The sequence below is a fragment of the Bison bison genome, unplaced genomic scaffold (genome assembly GCF_000754665.1).
Source record: "Bison bison bison isolate TAMUID 2011002044 unplaced genomic scaffold, Bison_UMD1.0 scf7180017864259, whole genome shotgun sequence".
Lineage (NCBI taxonomy): Eukaryota > Metazoa > Chordata > Mammalia > Artiodactyla > Bovidae > Bison > Bison bison.
The window spans coordinates 633,342-656,720 of record NW_011494831.1 but is presented as its reverse complement, the minus strand read 5'-3'; the positions used below and the strand labels follow the sequence as shown (position 1 = coordinate 656,720).

Below are 23,379 nucleotides of genomic sequence, written 5' to 3'. Positions count from 1 at the left end.
TCTTTCCATAGCTATTTGTAAAGCCTCCTCAGATAACCATTTTGCCATGATGCATTCCTTTTTCTTGGAGATGGTTTTGATCACCACCTCCTGTACAGTGTTACGAACCTCTGTCCATAGTTCTTCAGGAACTCTGTCTATCAGATCTAATGCTTTGAATCTATTTGTCACTTCCACTGTATAATCATAAAGGATTTGACTTAGGTCATATCTGAATGATCTAGCAGTTTTCCCTACTTTCTTCAATTTAAGCCTGAATTTTGCAACAAGGAATTCATGATCTGAACCATAGTCAACTCCCGGTCTTGCTTTTGCTGACTGATTAGAGCTTCTCCATCTACAGCTGCAAAGAATATAATCAATCTGATTTTGGTACTGACCATCTGGTGATGTCCACGTATAGAGTCTTCTCTTGTGTTGTTGGAAAAGGGTGTTTGCTCTAACTAGTGCATTCTCTTGGCAAAACTGTAAGCCTTTGCCCTGCTCCATTTTGTACTCCAAGGACAAACTTAATGGTTATTCCAGATTTCTCTTGAGTTCCTAATTTTGCATTCCAGTCCCCAATGATAGAAAAGACATCTTTTTTTTTTTTGGTGTTAGCTCTAGAAGGTCTTGTAGTTCTTCATAGTGAAAGAGCACAAAAGTAATTTAACAGATGAACAAGCAGTGGTCCTAGAAAACAGCTGGGCATTCATAGGCAAAAGAAATGAAAACTGACTTAATCATCATATATAAAAAAATTACTTAAAATGGACTACAGCCTTAAATATGAAATGTAAAATTTTAAAACTTAAAATAGTATAAATCTTCAGGGACCCCAGGTAAGGAAATGCATTCTCTAATGTGATTCCAAAATCAAAATCCATGAAAGGAAAAACAGATAGACTGAACTTCATCAATTTAAACTTTGCTCTATAAAATATTCCATGAAGGTTAAAAAGACAATCTATAGATTGGGAGAAAATATTTGCAGTCATATATCCTGATAAAGGACTAGTATCTGGAAAATAAAAAGAGAAACTTTTGAAACACAGCAGCAAAAAAACAAACAATCCAATGAGAAAACAGGAAAAGAACACAAAGAGATATTTCATCAAAGAAGATACAAATAACTAAACAGAAAGATATTCAACTCTAACCATTATGGAAATGCAAATTAAAACTACAATGAGCTACCACTATGCACCTATCAACACAACTGAAAAACACTGACTACACAAAATGATTGTCGGACACAACTGGGTGCACATTCATATATACACGTTAGCCATTATAATAGCTTAATGGCAATGAGAATGTAATGGAAAGAATGTGAAATATATTACAATCAGGTATAAAAGGAAAAGATGAAGCCAAGATAATCATGAACCTCACTAACTAAATCAACCAATATAAATCAATAACTAAAGAGTGAAATGATGTTAATTCAAAACAAGTAATATAGGAAGTAAATGAAAAAAAAAAAAGTCATCACTGATTCAATTGACTTGAGTTTGAGCAAACTCCAGGAGACAATGAAGGACAGGGATGCCTGGTGTGCTGCAGTCCATGGGACTGCAAAGAATCAAACATGACTGAACGACTGAACAACAACAATATGCAGGTTATTTTCAAATACCTTTTAATACTGATTTTCTAACATAATTGCACAGTGATAAGAGAATAGACTCTGTATGATCTCTTGACCATGAAATCTTTTAAACCTTGTTTTACATCCCTGGATATGTTCCAATGTCTTCTGCTTTGGGAACTTGAATAGAATTTGCATCCTATTAAATGAATATTTTATAAATCTTAATTATGTTGCATTGGTTCATAGTGTTTTTTAGGTCTACTATATCCTTCTACTTTTCTATTCACTCTGCTAACTTTTGAGAGTTTGATATTGAAACTTCAACAGAAAATCATATTTTATCTACTTAAAAAAAGAATTGTAGTATATAGTAGAATTGTATGCTTTAATAACTGTGTTCTGTATTTTCCAAGTTTCTGTTAAATGTGTTATCATACTTTCATAATTTAAAAAATAAAATATGAAAAAAAATTGAAAAAAATTAAGAGGAAGTATAGTGTCATCTGTAAAGAGAGTGCTGAAGTGCTAAGCTGATGTTTTCTAAAAAAGAGGAAATAAAAGCAACCAGGAAGGTAATATGAGAATATTCTAAAACTTAAATTTTCAGGAAACCATACAGTGTGTACTAATTTTTTGCTCCCAAAGAAAGAGAACAGAAATACAGCAGGCATATTTCTTCCTCTTCAAAGAATATCGATAATACTCAAGAATGAACTATTATCAAACTGCTGTGAGCTCACAAAATTCATCATTGTACAAAAAATTAGCCATACAATTTATTATCTTTTCCAACGGACTGACCCTAAAATGAACAGGTTATTCTACGGGGAGGGAGGTGGGAGGAGGGTTCAGGATGGGGAACACGTGTACATCCGTGGCGTATTCATGTTGATGTATGGCAAAACCAATACAATATTGTAAAGTAATTAGCCTCCAATTAAAATAAATAAATTTAAATTTAAAAAAATAAAAAAATAAACTAAATGAATGCCATCATTAGCATTTCTTTCTATCACAACCCTTCACAGCAAAACTGGTCTGCCCAAGGAGCTTCCTCCAACTCAAATTTCCTATTTGTCCGTCTGTGACTCACCTGTGACAATACTACAGAAATTGTTCCTGACATTATTATTTCCTCAAGACTAGCAAGATGGAGGGAGAAGGAAATGGCAACCCACTCCAGTATTCCTGCCTAGAGAATCCTGTGGACAGAGGAGCCTGGTGGGCTGCTATCCATAGGGTCACACAGAGTCGGACATGACTGAAGCGACTTAGTGTGGATGCATGCACTGGAGAAGGAAATGGCAACCTACTCCAGTGTTCTTGCCTGGAGAATCCCAGGGACACAGGAGCCTGGTGGGCTGCCGTCTATGGGGTCACACAGAGTCGGACACGACTGAGGCGACTTAGCAGCAGCAAGATGGATGTCCACATTCTCCATTCCAGATAAAACCTGCAATATGCTATCTTTCATAGTTATTTAGTTAATGGAAAAAAGGGGATAACATTTTCCCCAAGTTCAATGTATGCTTTTAGTGAACTATGAGTAATTCAGTAAGGCAATATCGCAGAAATGTTGCCTTTGGGAAACAAGCAGATAGATTCAAAGACGTAAGGGTCAGATTGTACAAGTTTATTGTGGTGAAATTAAGGAGATGAAATTGTCTCTAGGAAACTGAGGGGAACTACTAAAGGAATTATCAGACACAAGCTTTAGAAAGTTCAGTATTGTAAGCAATATAAAAGTTAGAAAGAGGTAAAACTGTGCTTTGAAAAAATATTAGAAGCCTTTTCTGAACTGAGGTTTCTGTCTTCATTCATTTACATATCCCCAGTGCCTAGAACAGTGATATCTAGCAAATAGATGCTCAATATATAGCTATTACATGAAAGACTCATCTTTAAATACTGAACTTTCCCTTTTAGTAACGTGGATTCAGTGATATTCCTTTAGTGTAAGGTAAGATTAAAACTCAGCAACATATTGTCCACTGAAATGTGTATAAATGGGTGGTTTAAATGATTTACAAGGAAAATTCACATTGGATTAAAAAAGAAATAAAAGATACTAAAGTCAGAAGAAATCTAGTGAAATGGGACACACGGATAATACAGTAAGCATGAAACTGTACAGAAAGGGGTGGGAAATAAAACAGAAATGACATGAAACCACAAAATTCTGGTAACAAGCAGATCCAGAAGAGTAACCTGATAAAATGAAGACCAGAAGAAAAGTAAAGTAGCCAAGAAATGATGTTGAGGGTCCAATGTGGAAAAGCTGGCATTGAGAGGGAATTTCTAAGATCAGTAGATGAAAATAAAAGCTAAAGGATGGTGTTCTGAATGGTACAGAGAGTATCAATAAAAAATTTAAGTGTGTGGGTTATATAGAACTTTCTGTGAGGAGAATAAGGAACAAAATGCTGACACTACCTCTACGCCCAGCCCACTCATTTCCCTAACTCTCTAGTATTATGGTGAACAGGAGAACCAGTCTCTTTTGAGAGAGAGCTGCTGAGTTCCTAAGGGGAGAGCTAATTAATGGAATTGATTTTTAGAGGGAGAAGAGTACTGTGAAGGACTGAAGTTTCACAATGGAAAAATTCACAGTTGGCACAGTGGAAAAAGCTAAGTAGTAAACTGTTATTCTGTACTTTTATAAAGTTCAATCCAAGGTACAAAGATGTTTCCCTGTTCTTTTGGGGCTTTCCATGGTGGTAAGGAAAATAAGTCTCATTTTTAATGAAGCTACTGCTATGTTATAATCACTTTACTCTTTTTCTAAAAAACAAATACTCTAATTTTGCTTTAAGCTCTAATAACTGTAAGAAATTCCATTTTTAAAAAGTTCGAAAGTTTTGGACTTCCCTGGTAGTCCAGTGGTTAAGAATCTGCCTGCCAATGCAGGGGATACTGGTTTGATCCCTGGTTGAGAAAGATTCCATATGCTGCAGGGCAACTAGGCCCATGCACCACAACTATTGAGCCTGAGTTCTACAGCCTGTGAGCCGCAAACCCTTGAGCCCACACTCTGCAACAAGAGAGGCCATCGCAATGATAAGCCTGCATATGATAATTAAAGAGTAGCCCCTGCTCCTTCCAACTGGAGAAAGCCCATGCACAGTAACAAAGACCCAGTGCAACAAGAACAAAATATTTTTAAATGTACCATTTTAAATAATATAACTGTTATCTCACGTGTGTGTGTTATGTGTTAAATCACTTCAGTTGTATCCAACTCTTTGCGACCCTATGGACTGCAGTCTACCCACGGGACTTCTCTGTCCATGGGATTCTCCAGTCAAGAATACTGGAGTGAGTTGCCATTCCCTTCACCAGGGGATCTTCCCGACCCTGGCGTCTCTTACATCTCCTGCATTAGCAGGCAGGTTCTTTACCACTAGTGCCACATTTCATAGGCATTTTAATTTTTATAAACCACTTTTTATCCACAACCTAATTATTAATCAAAAAAAATTACTTAATCTCCTTGGCAACTTTCTAAACTTGATGTTTCCTATTTTTTCTTTCTTCAAGGAAGAAAAATTTCTTATAAATTCTAAGTTTATAATGATAGCTATCTTCTAATTTACTTTAACATTGCACCGTGAATTCTTCCATTTTCCACAGAACATATTAAGTAACCCAGGGGCTGTAGAGTCTGATTGTATCTTTCTACATAGCCTACTTCACTTTTGTCATCTCTTGGCACAGTATGTTTTAAAAAGCACAATAACATTAATTAGTGAATATATAGTATTTTATTGTCCTACTACAAAAGCTTAAGAATTGCTAATTTAGATCCCCAAAGTTATTTAAAACTTTGTTTAGAAGGCAATGTTTTAGCAAAATTTTGATATTACTGAAAGTTTATTCAGGTACTTATAAAGACTTTAAAATGTGCTATAATTTAATGTTTTAGATTTTCTAATCATATAAAATTCAACTAAAAACAGTCAAACAATTTAACCTATATATATTGTAAGTTGATAAAATGTCAGCCTATAAAATAAAAATGTCACACTAATAGAGAAGAGCAACTATATAAAAATGAATACAAAAGAGAGTTTCTATCATGGGGAATCTAAAGCTCTATAGTAAAGATTATCTGTACAAATTAACAGTTAAGTTTTAGTTGGCATTTAAGGGAGAAATTAAAGCTATAAAGATTTAGAAGCAAACACAGGATACAACTCATACATATCAAGAAAAGGGTTCTGAGAATATATGCTTGTCAGAGACCACTCTATGTATCTATCTCCAAGTGTCTGGGAGAAAGATAGTACTTTCATTATCTTGGGCTACACCACCAAAGCCTAGTGTTTTTAAAAATTTCTCTGAATTATCAACAAAGTATGAAAGCCAATTACATAAAGCAGTGCTTTCCAACTTCATCAGGCGTACTCAGAAGAACAACAATTATAAGGCAATCAGGAAAGAGGAGGAACCTCGTGGTTAAGAGGTAACCAGCCTGGGCAGCTCCTGCCACTTATATCTATTCATGGCATACAGCTTGGGAAGCTCTAATGTAGATCATCAAAAGGTCAACTTGGAAATAAACTCACAAAAACAAGCAAGTTATAGGCAAGCATCATAGGAAATAATTTCAGTTCACTATGAATAAATGAATGAATGAGTACCAAGCCAATTATACAAAATGTCACCTTTCTGAAAAAGTCCTCATCAGCTTTCTCGATTTGTGCTCCTTTTCTTATTAAAACAAAATAAACAAACAAAAAAGAGTGAAATATAAGCCTCTGGGAAGCATAATAGGACATTTTTAAAACAAGTACTGTAAACCTAAGACTGGAAAAACTTTCTACCAAATACTTCTTTCACTCTTCAGAAAAGTTATCTTTCATCTTCACCACTATTACCAGTATTTTGACTATTATAAGCCCTCTTTAAAATATCTAGTATTTATTAGCTATGCCAGTGGCTATAGGCACCTCATTAATAATTACCTATTCTTTCTTAAAGGGCCTAAGTTTTTTCCTGAGGTATGAGGGGCAGGTATCTTACTTTATTTCTAGAATTCACCCAAGGTAGAAGATTCTAAGATGTCACCAACAGACAAAATGAACAGAGAACAGAGTTTTTTTAGCAGTATTTTTTAAATGATTATTACACAGGAACAGTATTAAAATGCAGTTTATCATCAAGAAGGATTTTAAAGAAAACTATCATTAACTTGGGAAGACTTTGCAAACTTATGGATTCAACCATCACAGTGAACATCTTTTTTATATTACTAGAACCCAGAAAAATGGATTAAATTAAAACCAATCGGTAAAAATATCTATAGAAATGGACATTAATGACCTCAAAATGCAGTGAAAACGAATACATATTTTAATTCTATAACTGCTTCAGAAGTATCTTAGAAGTGTATTATGCAGCAGAGGGGGCCAATTAATGTTTATATCAGTGTCACTTCCCATTTGTCTTGAGACTTCACAAAACTGCTATCTTCAATTTATAGCCATGTATTATTGCTCTGCCTTTGATCATACAATTTGAGCATACAATTCAAATGCTTTATTACAGCTATTCCCTACAGAAATAAGGCAATCCTACACAGAGATACATTTATCCTTCCTATTTCACAAACAGTAAGCTTTCTCAAGGAGAAACGGCTAACTGAAACAACAGTTATGATTCCTAGGTCAGTGTTTCCATCAAAAGGACCTATTTTCTTGTTAGTTTATTATTTTACACCTTAGGATTATGTTAAAGGCACTTTTTTATGTCTCATCACAGAAAGTAAGTTTGGATTATGTCCAAATCCCAGGCTTATTCTCACTAAGCTTTATGTCAAAAATCACACTCTGAGCAACCACCTGAAACATCAATCTGAGCTTATTCTCTGACTAGCCTTCACTCCTAGTGATGCAAATTTGGTTCCTTATTTAATTACCTTCAAGTAAACTGTCCACATTCATTAATATGGCCAATACAGTAGTCCCTTGGTATCCATAGGGGACTGGTTCCAGTATCTGCCTTGTCTGTTTGGCCCCTGCTGACACCAAAATCTGCAGATGCTGAAGTTCTTTCACATAATGGCATTGAATTTGCATATAACCATATGCATCCCCTCTCCCATATATTTTAAATGATTCTCCAAATTATTGATAATACCAAATATAAAGTAAATGCTATGTAAATAGTTGGCAGCACAAGGCAAATTTAGGTTTCACTTTTTGGAATCTTTTCCCAAATATTTTCCATCTGTGGTTGTTTGAATCCACAGATGTGAAACCTATGGATATGTAGGGCTGACTGGGTTCTGTTTCATTTTGATTTTTTTCTTTCTCTATTTCATATCTAGGTCATCATTCCATGTTCTTATGCTTTCTCAGCAAGATGTTTTTCTCCAATTCTTTCTCCACCTTTGATATCTTTCTTCTCTTTTTCCATCTCTACTATTAAGAAATGCCTTTGTGTGCTGTGTACTAAGTCACTTTAGTCGTGTCTGACTTCACTACCCTATGAACTGGTGCCCATCAGGTTCCTCTCTCCATGGGGTTCTCCAGACAAGAATACTGGAGTGGGTTGCCATGCCCTCGTCCAGAGGATCTTTCTGACCCAGGAATCGAACCCACATCTCTTACATCTCCTGCACTGGCAGGTGGGTTCTTTAACCACTTAGACTGTGACTGTTTTACTCAGTTTCTAAAACCTACAACTTCTCCAACACTTCCCAGTCATCAATAGCTTGGACAAAAAGCATTACATGTAAGTACAGGTCACCATGGGCTCTTTCTTAGAAGTCTACAGGCTATATTTTAAATAAGCATCAGTATATGCTGGGCAGTGTGTTATCCAAGGTCAGAACCACATTTAAACATTTACACTTTTAGAGATGACATGTTAACTTTATTATACATACTTCTGACTTCAACTGGGGTTTCTTATAAGCCTAAAACCACATTCTGATTAACTGAGATACATCGTCAGAAGGGAATCCTAAATTTGTAAAAAATTAAGAGTTAAAAGTCTTTCAAGATGATTTAGGGAAGTCATTAAATCAGATTTAACTGAGACAGAAACTGGAGCACAGACAAGTTAGCTAACCTTTTAAATTACTGAAATAATTCAGGAGTAAAAAATATGCAGAAACCAAGAATCAAAATTAAAAGTAGGTTCATTCAAAATATTTATATATGAATATTATTCAAAACTTAAAACACATTTTCAATAGAAATAATATTATAGATGCTGAATGAGCTCACAAAGCAGTCTACAAATACATATTAATAGTTAAAGGGAATTCTAGCTATTTTCAAGAGCCTTGGAAATTTTGAGAACTTTATTCTCATTTTCTAAGTTCTGCTTGATGCAGAAATGACATTAACATTTCTCAGCTTCTCAGATATGATTATTTTTCGGCTCATAAATGATATAAAGGAGAAACAGTTTTCTACACTAATTAAGAGAGTAGATGCCTAAAATTACCAAAGGTTGGATTCAAAATTTAAAACATATGAATGTAAGGAAACACTTATCTGTGTAGAAGATAGTAGAGTTATAACCTAGGATGGCCACCTACTAGTCACATGATGAGCCTCGGCTGATAGAGGATGAAGGGAGCATGAATCTGAGAACACAAGAGTCTAGAGTAGGGGCCAGATATCCACAGCTACTCAACTCTATCACTGCAGTGTGAAAGCAGCCACAGACAAAACGTTAACAAATGAGCTTGGCTATGTTCCAACACATTTTTTTATGGACACTGAAATTTGAATTTCACGTTCATAAACCATTACTGATTTTTTTCAGTCATTTAAACATGCAAAATCCATTCTTAACTCATGGGCTGTAAAAAACACACGACAGGCCTGGATTTGGCCTGTGGACTATAGCGCCAATCTCCAATTTAAGTAACAGTGGGGAGAAGGCGAGAAAGTGCACCTGGTTTAAAACTAGGGGGACTATTCATAAATGTTCTTGCATTAAACCTAATCAGAAAAGCAGCTCCCCTTCAACATGTGTACAATAATACCAGTCCCACATGCAAAGAAAACAGGCATACTGTGCTGTCTTTAAAAGAGTTACAGAAACAATCATCAATCTAGGACAAAAACAATTGCCATAAATAACAGCATACTAATCATAATTTTACAGAAAATTCATTCTGTACAACTTAAAATTATAGCAAAAGATGCATTATTCATTACCATTTTGTCCCTGAGTCGCTCTCCACGGATAAAAAAGTCAGCACAGCCATTCTCTTCCTGGTGAGGGACTTTGAAGACAGTGACGCAGCTTAGTCCACTCCCTCCAAGTGGTAACCATCCACCACTTGAGTCATCCCGGGTCATCACCACAGCTCGCACTCGTGCATAACTATTACTAAAATAGATGCAAAGATTAGAAATTAGCTTTTCCATAAACAAAAAACCAGCCAATATGTCAGTCTTCTTTGAGAAACCAAAGACCACATCACTTAACGTGTGGTACCTAAGTGTTTACTACTTCCATGACAGTCCAGAGAAAGTAATCTAATTGAAAAAGGTCAAAACCCAGAGTAACTAACTTAGAGGTTAACTTTTATTTTGAAGATCAATCTCACAATAAAAGACTACAGATCTCTTATTCCACCACTTGAGTAGTTCAAGCAAATTTGATTGCCACGGAACAAGTAATGAAGGATCCTAAAGACAAACTTGGAGAAGGCAATGGCACCCCACTCCAGTACTCTTGCCTGGAAAATCCCATGGACGGAGGAGCCTGATAGGCTGCAGTCCATGGGGTCGCCAAGAGTCGGACACGACCGAGCAACTTCCCTTTCCCTTTTCACTTTCCTGCACTGGAGAAAGAAATGGCAACCTGGAGAATCCCAGGGACGGGGGAGCCTGGTGGGCTTCCGTCTATGGGGTCGCACAGAGTCGGACACGACTGAAGTGACTTGGCAGTAGCAAAGACAAACTACAGAGACTACCATCAAACTTGTCTATGTACGTCCGTCTCCTAGCATACAACCAGACAAAATACTGTTGTATTCTAGCACATTTAATTGTGACACCTCTATGCTTCTAACATTTCTGAAATATATTATAAACAAAATGCTGAAACAAACATGCTTAGCTCAGGTACATTTTCAATTTTTCCCTAACAACTAGAAATCTAAACCACACAAACATATATAAAGAAATGTTTTATTAACCCATCAGGCAAATTGGTCTTTTCATGCTCTCTTTTTGGCAAACTATTCTTGAGGTACACCACATTCCAGTTCCATTCAGAATTACTTCCTAATATTCCACAACTATTTTTTACATAAAATCTAAGAAATGTTTCATATAGTAATGTTCTAGATAACTGACATCTAAGCATTTTAGTTCTAAAACTTCTAATACAATAATCATTATATTCTTTCTAAAAGTCAAATATCTTGCCAATTTCTTAGAAAATTACACTGAGTTTCTTAGAAAATTACACTGAAAATTACACATGTCTTGGTTATTACAACTATCAACTGAGGTGCAACATAATAATTCTGTGCTACTTAATATCTCTGAATGTTCTTTGCCAGTTGTCTCTTCTGTTGTCAGAGTGCCTCTGAGCACTCTGGGTCTCACTTGTTTTTTTTCTATTTTATATTTTTATATATATATATATATATAAATATATATATATAATATATAAATATATATATATTTATATATTTATATATCGACATTTATTTGACTGAGCTGTATACTCTATATATAATCACATATATTGATATTAAGTATAAAATTTCACAAATTCTGACAAACATACACATCTACACAACCAACATCAAGATAAGGAACATTTTCATGACTCCAGAAAATTCCCTGAGGCCTCCTGCCCATCAAATAGGTAACCAAGGTAACCACTGCTACACAAGGTTTCCAATATACACATTAGTTTTGCCTGCTCTGGGCCTTCTTATGTATGGAATCAAACAGAAGCACCACTTGCACCCTCCCTATCTGACTTCCTTCACTTATTGTGTTGTCACATGAGGGCTTCATTCTCTGTCAACACTAAGTAGTCAGTCCTCTCACTGAATAAATAAATATGCATCACAATTCATGTTCCGAGGTGTTGGCTATTATGAATAAGGCTTTCATAAACATTCTTATGTTTTCTTGTAGATGTTTTCATTTCTCTTGAATAATTACCTAGGAATGGAATTGATGAGTCATAGGGGAGTATATTTAACTATATAAGAAACTGTTTTCCAAGGTGACTGGACCGTTACATTCCTATCAACAACGTATGATAGTTTCAGTTACTCCACATCTGTGCCAGCATTTGGTGTTTTCAACTTTTTAAACCATACTCACTGTAGTAAGTATATGAATGCGTGACGTCGTGCTTTTTTTTCATATGCTGGCTGGCCATTTGTATGCCTTCTTTTTAAGTCGCTTATTTTGTATTATGTTGCCTTTTATTACTGATTTTTAGAAGTTCTTCATATTTCATAACACAAGTGGTTTTCTGTCAGAGAGTTGTATTCTTTTAAAGTTGCACGGTGTTGGTCGAGTAAGAAGTCTAAAGTCAAACTTCATTATAAAGTTGGATCCTAGCTCAGCATCTTACCTATATGTCCTTGAGAGAGTTACAATACCCACCTTTAATAAACTAAAACAAAGCCTAACACCTAATAAACACTTATGTATTATTGTGCTTAGTCATTCAGTCGTGTGCGACTCTGTGTATCGTTTTAAGTTTATTATTAGTACTACAACAAAGATTTTAAAATTGAAGTATTTGTCATACTGGTAATTCAAAGCCAGGTAGGAGCTGGGGGGGAAAATTGCAAATTCAAACATAATTCTCTATTAATTACTAGGGTCAAAATAATTCTTTGCAAAGAAGTTCTAAAAGTCTTTAAATTTACATATGACCATTCTAAGCTTTTTATGATTCAGTTACTTACAGGCTCTGATTCCTACCTATCTGGGCTCAACTGTTAAAAATCTTCCATTCAGAGAATTGGCCAGAGGAGGTATGGGTACATAAAGACCAGACTGAATTAGGTATCTAATTCTAATCCTCCTCATGGGCTAAGCTGGAACAAGTACCATCCCAAGAAGCTGGGCGGGATAGAAGTAATAGTAAATGAAGGTTATTTGGTTAACCAAGAATTTAATCAAAGGATATCCAGAAACAGCACATTATCTTAGACGTATCTGCTTCAAATTATATATCTGTGAATTGAACTCATGCATTTAAAGCTCAGCACATCTGAGGTTCAGTGAAGTTACAAAGTCACAAGGTGGAACTTTGATCAAAACCAAAATTCAAGGTCCCAATAATCATTTAAGTGTTTATTTCACTACAGGATCCTGACTCTTCTCACCTGATTATGTAGTAAACTGGAAACTGAGAATTTTATACTAGATTCTGCAAGACTGGAGAAATCTAAGGAGTAAAATAACCCAATTTAGAAGATCAGAGTACATTTTAACTTGAGTGCAGAAGCAGTTATACTCCTCAGAGCACAGACTCTTATTTTATCATCTGTGATTATTACTAATTCTCATTTACAATCTGTATAATGTTTCTTAGCATATTTTATATTTTAAAAATATAAAACTGTAAGATTATTAGAAAATACATAAAAACACTGCCAGTTATTTTAGGATGGTAAAATTAAGTATTTTCCTTTCATTTCTCAGTTTCTCCAAAATTATCGTATAATTCAATCACTCAGTCATGTCTGACTCTTTGCAACCCCACAAACCGCAGCATGCCAGGCCTCCCTGTCCATCACCAACTCTGGGAGTCCACCGAAACCCACGTCCATTGAGTCTGTGATGCCATCCAACCATCTCATTCTCTGTCATCCCCTTCTCCTCCTGCCCTCAATCTTTCCCAGCATCAGAATCTTTTCCAATGAATCAGCTCTTTGCATCACATGGCCAAAGTATTGGAGTTTCACCTTCAACATCAGTCCTTCCAATGAACACCCAGGACTGATCTCCTTTGAGATGGACTGGTTGGATCTCCTTGCAATCCAAGGGACTCTCAGGAGTCTTCTCCAACACCACAGTTCAAAAGCATCAATTCTTTAGTGCTCAGCTTTCTTTATAGTCCAACTGTCACATCCATACATGACCACTGGAAAAACCATAGCCTTGACTAGATGGACCTTTGTTGGCAAAGTAACGTCTCTGCTTTTTAATATGCTGTCTAGGTTGGTCATCTTTCCTTCCAAGGAGTAAGTTTCTTTTAATTTCATGGCTGCAGTCACCATCTGCAGTGATTTTGGAGCCCCAAAAACTTAAGTCAGCCACTGTTTCCCCATCTATTTCCCATGAAGTGATGGGACCGGATGCCATGATCTGTTTTCTGAATGTTGAGCTTTAAGGCAACTTTTTCACTCTCCAGGCTCTTTAGCTCCTCTTCATTTTCTGCCATAAGGGTGTTGTCATCTGCATATCTGAGGTTACTGACAGTTCTCCCAGCAATCTTGATTCCAGCTTGTGCATCTTCCAGCCCTATGTTTCTCATGATGTACTCTGCACAGAAGTTAAATAAGCAGGGTGACAATATACAGCCTTGACGTACTCCTTTTCCTATTTGGAACCAGTCTGTTGTTCCAAGTCCAGTTCTAACTGTTGCTTCCTGACCTGCATACAGATTTCTCAAGAGGCAGGTCAGGTGGTCTGGTATTCCATCTCTTTCAGAATTTTCCACAGTTTATTGTGATCCACACAGTCAAAGGCTTTGGCATAGTCAATAAAGCAGAAATAGATGTTTTTCTGGTATTCTCTTGCTTTTTCGATGATCCAGCGAATGTTGGCAACTTGATCTCTGATTCCTCTGCCTTTTCTAAAACCAGCTTGAACATTTGGAAGTTCACGGTTCACATATTGCTGAAGCCTGGCTTGGAGAATTTTGAGCATTATTGTACTAGCGTGTGAGGTGAGTGCAAATGTGCAGTAGTTTGATCATTCTTTGGCATTGCCTTTCTTTGGGGTTGGAATGAAAACTGACCTTTTCCAGTCCTGTGGCCACTGCTGAGTTTTCCAAATTTGCTGGCATACGGAGTGCAGCACTTTCACAGCATCATCTTTCTTTTTGAAAGATGATTTGAAATAGCTCAACTGGAATTCTATCACCCCTACTAGCTTTGTTCATAGTGATGCTTTCTAAGGCCCACTTGACTTCACATTCCAGAATATCTGGCTCTAGGTCAGTGATCACACCATCGTGGATATCTGGGTCATGCAGATCTTTTTTGTACAGTTCTTCTGTGTATTCTTGCCACTTCTTAATATCTTCTGCTTCTGTCAGGTCCATACTATTTCTGTCCTTTACTGAGTCCATCTTTGCATGAAATCTTCCCTTGGTATCTCTAATTTTCTTGAAGAGATCTCTAGTCTTTCCCATTCTATTGTTGTCCTCTATTTCTTTGCACTGATCACTGAGGAAGGCTTTCTTATCTCTCCTTGCTATTCTCTGGAACTCTGCATTCAAATGGGTAAAACTTTCTTCTCCTTTTCTCTTCTTTTCACAGCTATTTCCAAGACCTCCTCAGACAGCCATTTTGCTTTTTTGCATTTTTTTTTCTTGGGGATGGTCTTGATCCCTGTTTCCTGTACAACGTCACGAACCTCTTTCCATAGTTCATCAGACACTCTATCAGATCTAGTCCCTTAAGTATTATAATACTGATAAAAGTAATTTAAATAAATTAAAAAATCACATTTTAACTATATCTTGGCTTTACTCAAAATACTGTAAAAATTTTAGAATGTTACTTATAAGTGTAAGAATATGTTTTAAACAAAAGACTCCCTGACATAATTCCCCTCACTATTCCCAATTTGTTTTTGTTTTATCAGAGTGCCACCTAAAAGAGATGTGTTGCCCTTTCTAGGAAAGTTAGATAAAATAAAGATTTCATTACTGAAAAAATAAGGTTGCCTGATTCATAGTTCACCTTAATACAACAAAGAGGTTTTAAAGCTGGCTAATAACTTACATAAACTTTTTTTTGAATCTCATGTTTTCAAGCAAACCAAATAAATGTTTCCCTTATTAATCCAAGTTGATCATTCAAACTTTAAAGTACTCCGGAAGCTTATGTAAATAAATTTGTACATTTGTATATTTGTATAAGTTTGTATATTTCATATACAAACATCAGCTTATAATTTAACAATTCAGCTTTCAAGTTTAAGACCTACGACTAGAATACTTAACACAAAAATTTTCAAGCTGTTTAGTAAATGTTGGGGCGGAGGAGAGCTGACAGACCCTTCCGAGTGCCACAGTTAAATCTTTTCACCTGTGCTTTTAATCAAATGTCATCTTGTTCTCCCACATAAAATCACTAACTCTTTTGTTTCAAATACGCAACCACTCCCAAAGACATTAGTGGCAGCTCTTACAAACTTTATCATACTCTGCCTTGTAGCATATAAAAATCTGTTTGTAGTCCACTCCTTAGATAAATGGGACTTAAGAGCAAGGAACGAAATCAGTCTCCTATTTAAAATAACAATAAATGTTTTTCTTTTTTCTGGTCATGTAAACAATAGATGCCCACTCTAGTAAATGTGGAAAACAAAGAAAAATAGTATTTTCCATCATGGAATTAAAATTCTAGCATTTGTTGGATTTTTACTCTCTCTGGTATCATATTTGCAATCTGTTAGTCTCTGAGACAACAGCTGCTACTTGACAATCTACTCTTATTGTCAAAATCTCAGAATTTTATTCTGGATCTTCTTTAAAACAGTTGAAAAGCATTTGTTCCCATTGATTTATCTAAAAAGTTGAAGAGGATGTGGAGAAAAGGAACCCTTGTATACTGCTGGTAGGGATGTAAACTGGTGCAGCCACTATAGAAACTAGTATGGAGGTTCCTCAAAAAACTAAAAAAAAAACTACCTTATAACCCATTCCTGGGTATATACCTGGAAAAAATGAATACACTAATTTGAAAAAATACATGTACCGCAATGATCACAGCAACAGTATTTACAATAGCCAAGACACAGAAGCAACCCAAGTGTGCCCAATCAACAATAGGACTAGATTAAGAAGAGATAGTGTGTGTATATAACATATGCTAACATATTATATACAAACACTAATCAGGTGGCATAGTGGTAAAGAATCAGCCTGCCAGTGCAGGAGACACAAAAGTGACAGATTTGATCCCGAGGTCAGAAAGACCCCCTGGAGTAGGAAATGCAACTCACTCCAGTATTCTTGCCTAGATAATTTCATAGACAGAGAAGCCTGATGGCAGTCCACGGGAATAGGACACGATTGAGCAACTGAGTGTTCATGCACACACACACACACACACACACACACACACACATATTATATATAAAAAAGAATATAACTCAGTCATAAAATAGTAAAATAATGCCATGTGCTGCAGACTCACAGATACAGAAAATAAACTTGTGGTTATCAAACGGGAGAGGGAAGGACAAATTAGGGTATAGGATTAACAGATACAAACTACTATATGTAAAACAGATAAGCAACAAGGATATACTGAATAGTGCAGGGACTTATACATATTATCATGTAATAATCTATAGGAAATACAATCTACAAAAACTCTGAAACACTACACTGTATATCTGAAACTAACATAATATTATAACTCAACCACATGTCAATTAGGAACTTCTCTAGTGGTCCAGTAATTAAGATGCCACACTTGTACCAAAGGGCACATTGGTTTGATCCCTGGTTGGGGAACTAAGATCCCACATGCCGCGTGGCTTAGCAAAAAATACAAAAATAAACAAACAAAAAAACAAAAAAAAACAAAGCAAACAAAATACGTCAATTTTTAAAAGCTTGCTGTTTCAAAAACAAATAAATACAAAGTTAAATATGACAACAACCATTTAATATTATTTTCCAAAATGGCTAAAATCTAAAGCTCTATTTGTCCCTTTGGTACTGAACTACATAATAACCACTTTTCAAGTCAAGTTTTCATTCTAATGAAATGAAGATGCTCTTGTAATAAACTGCTTGGTTTCCCTTATTTTATGCAAAATCTAAACTGTATCTCAACCATTAATTTCTGATCTTATCTGAATAGCTACATTAAATATATCCTTCACTCACAGTAGGGGAACTGCACAATTAATGCAGAAGTCTAAGTGAGAGGTAATGTTGAACTGAACTACAATGATAACAGACAAAAGAGGGATGGACTGATGGGGGGCAGGGCTCTATTTTGGAAGAAAAGCCAAGAAGATCTGTTGATGTATTCTGAACTATCTCTAATTAGATAATTATCTATAATTCTTAACAGTCATCAGCTTCATTATCTAGAATTTATTATTTCAATAGAGCAAAAGATGATCAAACACAAAGATAAACTTTGCTTCAGTTGTATTGATCCATGTAGTTTCTTTTGAAATAGCAGTACCGTATTATATATGATCCAGAATAATTCTTAAGTTATACTTTACTACATTTTGTGAATAAATACATATTATGACTGAATTTTCAAATGCAACTTGGCAATTTTTTAAAACAAATAAAGAGTACAGTTATAGAAGAATTTTTAAATCTAAAACAGCCTCCCTGGTGGCTCCCACCTGCCAAGAACCCACCTGCCAATGCAAGAGACACAGGTTCTATCCATGGTTCAGGAAGATCTCCTGGAGAATGAAATGGCAACCCATTCCAGTATTCTTGCCTGGAAAATCCCATGGACAGAAGACCCTGGCGGGCAACTGTCCATGGGGTGGCAAAAGAGTCAAACACAACTTGGTGACTAAACAACAACAGTCTAATACACAAGATAATCTTTTTCAGTTTCTTTTCTCCCTCAGAGAATCCTCTAGCTTTCTGATTACCAAGCTGATTATATGATATATTCACTCAACTATCCCCTCTTCATTTCTTCTATATTATCCCAATTGTCAACTAGGTTGTCCTTTTCTGTTGATTTGCATAAATACTTCATATTACATATACTAATCATTTGCCAGTTATGTGAATTACATATATCTTCTTCCAAACTATGGCTTCTTTTATTTTTTAATGTCCATTGAAGAATGAAATTTTTATCTTACCATGGTCAAACATTTCTTTCCTTTATGATTTGTGCTGGCAACTTTTTGCAAGATCTCATACATACCTATTTTAAAGCTTTTTACATCCAATTAAGAGATAAAACTTTGTTTTCTTTTTAAAGTCATTTTAGCAAACAGAATATTCTATTTTCTGTGACAGTAAGAAAGTCCCTAAAATCACCCATGTCTGGCAGAGCAAGTATTCCTGTTATTTACTAAATTAGAGCACACATTCTTTTCCACTATCCAGAAGTTAAATCCAAATTGGTTTTTGTTTCTCAGCTATATATGACCTTGTTTCCACTAGGAACAGCTACCAGGTTTTCATAGCTGCTGTACAGGGTTGGTGAACTGCAATCTATTTTCATTAGTTTCTCTTTGTATATAGGGGCCATCCTGGTTTAGTGTGGATTTGTTCCAGATAATTTCTCCATCCCAACTTTCCATAAGCTTAACCCAACTTCCTACCTTTTCATGCTTTAAAACTTCTAAGTGCACATTTTTTTAAAACTTGACTGATGTATTTAACATTACTTTAAACAGTTTTCAATTATACCTTCACCAAAAAAACTGACCACTTATTACAACAATGTTGCCAATACACATCATTTACGCCCTGATCTAAGAAGCTTCCTACCAAAGGAGGAAGGAGAGTGTTCAATAAAGACTTACACAGCTTCAAAATGCAGGAAAAAAATGTAGCAAAGACAGACTATGGGCAGAGAAAATACCTAGGAAGTTATTATAATGAACTTTATATAATAAAGTATCTTAATAAACATAGTTATATGGACATATCAGTTTATATCACACTGTCACAACGCACACCCACCTGTAAGGGAAGCTAAGAAAGGTAGTATTCCAGTCCACTACGGATCCATCTAACATATTCCAGTCCACTATGGACCTAGCATCCTAAAAGATGATGCTGTGAAAGTGCTGCACGCAATATGCCAGCAAATTTGGAAAACAGCAGTGGCCAGAGGACTAGAAAAGGTCACTTTTCATTCCAATCCCAAAGAAAGGGAAAGCCAAAGAATGTTCAAACTACCGCACAACTGCACTCATCTCACATGCTAGCATATTTTAAGTAAACATTATAATCCAAATATTAAATATTATTACATAGACTGGGTACAAGAGAAAAAGGAAGCATTTAATAGAAGTATTTTATCATACAGCACTTCACAGTGTAGTCAGTAACTTGTTTTCTTAGCTAAATATAAAGGCAGATGATATTCAGAAGATAACCACATTAGTACTCACTCATCTATTCACTTATCCAGCGAGCATTTATTTATATGTTTCACACATAAACACAATTTAAAGTTATGCTTCTTTGCTTATAGAAACTCCTAAGTTAGCGGACAAAGATATGTTACCAAAGATGGGAGTACATGGTAAGAAATGACTAATTTTCATATCCAATGTGGATTTTGAAATAGCAGTATCATCAGGTAGAAAAAGGCAAAGTGCACACCATGGAGGGCATGAGGAGCATGACACGAGTAATGTCATATTTAAGGACCAATATTAAGTTCAAAAGAGGATGGCATGCATAAGCAAAAGAAAGGTAAGAAATAAAATAAATGCCATCCCAAAGAAAGATGATGCCAAAGAATGCTCAAACTACTGCACATTTGCACTCATCTCACACGCTAGTAAAGTAATGCTCAAAATTCTCCAAGCCAGGCTTCAGCAATAAATGAACTGTGAACTTCCAGATGTTCAAGCTGGTTTTAGAAAAGGCAGAGGAACCAGAGATCAAATTGCCAACATCCGCTGGATCATGGAAAAAGCAAGAGAGCTCCAGAAAAACATCTATTTCTGCTTTATTGACTATGCCAAAGCCTTTGACTGTGTGGATCACAATAAACTGTGGAAAGTTCTGAAAGAGATCGGAATACCAGACCATCTTCTGACCTGCCTGAGAAATCTGTATGCAGGTCAGGAAGCAACAGTTAGAACTGGACATGGAACAACAGACTGGTTCCAAATAGGAAAAGGAGTACGTCAAGGCTGTATGTTGTCACCCTGCTTATTTAACTTCTATGCAGAGTACATCATGAGAAACGCTGGGCTGGAGGAAGCACAAGCTGGAATCAAGGTTGCCAAGAGAAATATCAATAACATCAGATACACAGATGACAACACCCTTATGGCAGAAAGTGAAAAAGAACTAAAGAGCCTCTTGATGAAAGTGAATGAGGAGAGTCTGGTCCCATCACTTCATGGGAAATAGATGGGCAAACAGTGGAAACACTGGCTGACTTTATTTTTCTGGGCTTCAACATCACTGCAGATGGGGATTGCGGCCGTGAAATTAAAAGACGCTCACTCCTTGAAAGGAAAGATGACCAACCTAGACAGCATATTAAAAAGCAGAGACATTACTTTGCCAACAAAGGTCCATCTAGTCAAGGCTATGGTTTTTCCAGTGGTCATATATGGATGTGAGAGTTGGACTATAAAGAAAGCTGAGCACTGAAGAACTGATGCTTTTGAACTGTGGTGTTGGAGAAGACTCTTGAGAGTCCCTTGGACTGCAAGGAGATCCAACCAGTCCATTCTAAAGGAGATCAGTCCTGGTTGTTGATTGGAAGGACTGATATTGTAGCCAAAACTCCAATACTTTGGCCACCCGATAAGAGCTGACTCATTGGAAAAGACCCTGATGCTGGGAAAGATTGAGAGCAGGAGGAGGAGGGGACGACAGAGGATGAGATGGTTGGATGGCATCACCAACTTGATGGACATGGGTTTTGGTGGACTCCGGGAGTTGGTGATGGACAGGGAGGCCTGGCATGCTGTGGTTTATGGAGTCACAAAGAGTTGGTCACGACTGCGAGACTGAACTGAACTAACTTACCAGACCTTACCGTATCAAGCCTTGCACATCATGCACAAAGTTAGTACTCTATCACAGTGAAGAGACCACAGGGTGAAAAAAGCAAAGGAGTAGAATACTCTGACTTGTGTTTTTAGCAGAACTTTTACTACATCAACCTTAATGAGATGGGTTATTTCTTCATTTTACAGATACGGAAATTAAGGAATCACATTAAAAAGACAAAGGTCTTGAAAGACTCCTTTTGTATCAGCAACTTTAAAAACTGTAAGTTTTAATTTCCTACATAGTAATCATCAATCTGAAGCAACCACATGGCAGTTAGTAACACTGTGTTTTAATAGCAAGTCAGACTTCCTAAATTCCAAAGGCAGTTGCGTCATTTAAAAGTTATAATCTTGAACAAATTCACTTAACTTTCTGTACCTCCATTTTCCTGGTCTGTAAATTGCATCTATGGCAGGGTTTGAGAACTAAATGAGGAAATGTGTGCAAAATGCTTAGTTAGTGGTGTGCCTGGCTCATAGTTGAAGTGAAGTGAAGTCGTTCAGTCTTATTCGACTCTTTGCGACCCCGTGGACTGTAGCCTATCAGGCTCCTCCGCCATGGGATTTTCCAGACAAGCGTACTGGAGTAGGTTGCCATTTCCTTCTCCAGGGGATCTTCCAGACCCAGGGATCAAACCCAGGTCTCCCACATTGTAGACAGACACTTTACTGTCTGAGCCACCAGTGAAGTCCATAGTTAGGTGCTCAATAAATGTTACTTCTATAATGACTTAATATATTAAACTAACTTTATGATGTTCCACTATCTGTGTTCTGAAATGGTCTAAATTTGTTTTGTCCTGTAGTGTTATATAACAAACCCAGGAGACAGCCCACATCAGAACTTTTTCTTTGAGTAAAAACATGTAAGTATCAGGTATCTAAATCTTCCATGTACTGCTTACATAATGGAAGCATTTACATTTAGTCATAAGAATCTGGGAAGCCTTCCACAAGAATGAAAAATAAAACTAAAATCTGAAGGATATACATAGAGGTATTCACAAAACATTCTTTTAAAATCAACCATTCTAGGTTCTGCTAAACAGTTATCATCAACCTGCCAAAGTAGTTTAAAACTCCAACACTTAGTATATCCCTGCCTTCTGGCATGACTACTATCCATTCCTCTGACTCCTTGATTACCAGCACTGATGCTATCATTTCATTTTTGGAAGTTGTCTATGTCAGAAGAGCTGAACTATAAATAAAAGTTTTCACTAGTGGTCAGAAATCAGATTGTAGAAGGCAGGGAACCAACATTAATACTAGAGTTCATAATGAGATAAAAGCATTAGAATAAAATATGGTAAATTTTAAAATAATCTTGTAGTAGAAAAGACTTAAGATTCAGAGGCCATTAAAAAAATAAATTCAATTATACAAACATTCCTGCACAGTAAAAATACCATAAAGTTTACTTTTGAAAAAAGGGTAACAAATTGAGGGGGAAAATGTAAAACAATATGTATTAGTCTTCTATTGCTGCTGTAACAAATTACCCAAAACTTAGTGACTGAAAACAACACAAATGTATGCACTTCTATAAGCTGAAGTCCAAAGGGCGTCACAAGGCTACAATCAAGGTGCCAGCACTGCTGCATTCCTTTCAGGAAGTCATGCAAGAGAATGGGTTTCCTCATCATGTCCAAATTCTACAAGTCATCCACATGCCCTGATTTGTGGTCTTCAATCTTCAATGCCAGGTACATTTTTCTCTTTGACTCTTCTTCTAAAATCACATCTTTCTCTGACTGCAGTCCCACAGACAGGAAAGGTTCTCTACTTTTAAGGATTTGTATGATTAGACTAAACCCTTCCAGATAATCCAGGATAATCACCCCATATCAAAGTTCATAACCTTAA

At 36.2% G+C, this 23,379-nt stretch overlaps 1 protein-coding gene across 2 annotated transcripts in view; it reads right to left on the bottom strand.

The window, feature by feature from the left end:
- The window catches only part of SPRED1 (sprouty-related, EVH1 domain containing 1), a 119,278-nt gene that overhangs the window by 49,225 nt on the left and 46,674 nt on the right, over nucleotides 1-23,379 (bottom strand). For both annotated transcript variants that reach the window (XM_010847923.1, XM_010847924.1), the window contains exon 2: nucleotides 9,751-9,925. In XM_010847923.1, coding sequence (XP_010846225.1) covers nucleotides 9,751-9,925 — 175 coding nt within the window. The remainder of the gene's footprint in view (nucleotides 1-9,750; nucleotides 9,926-23,379) is intronic.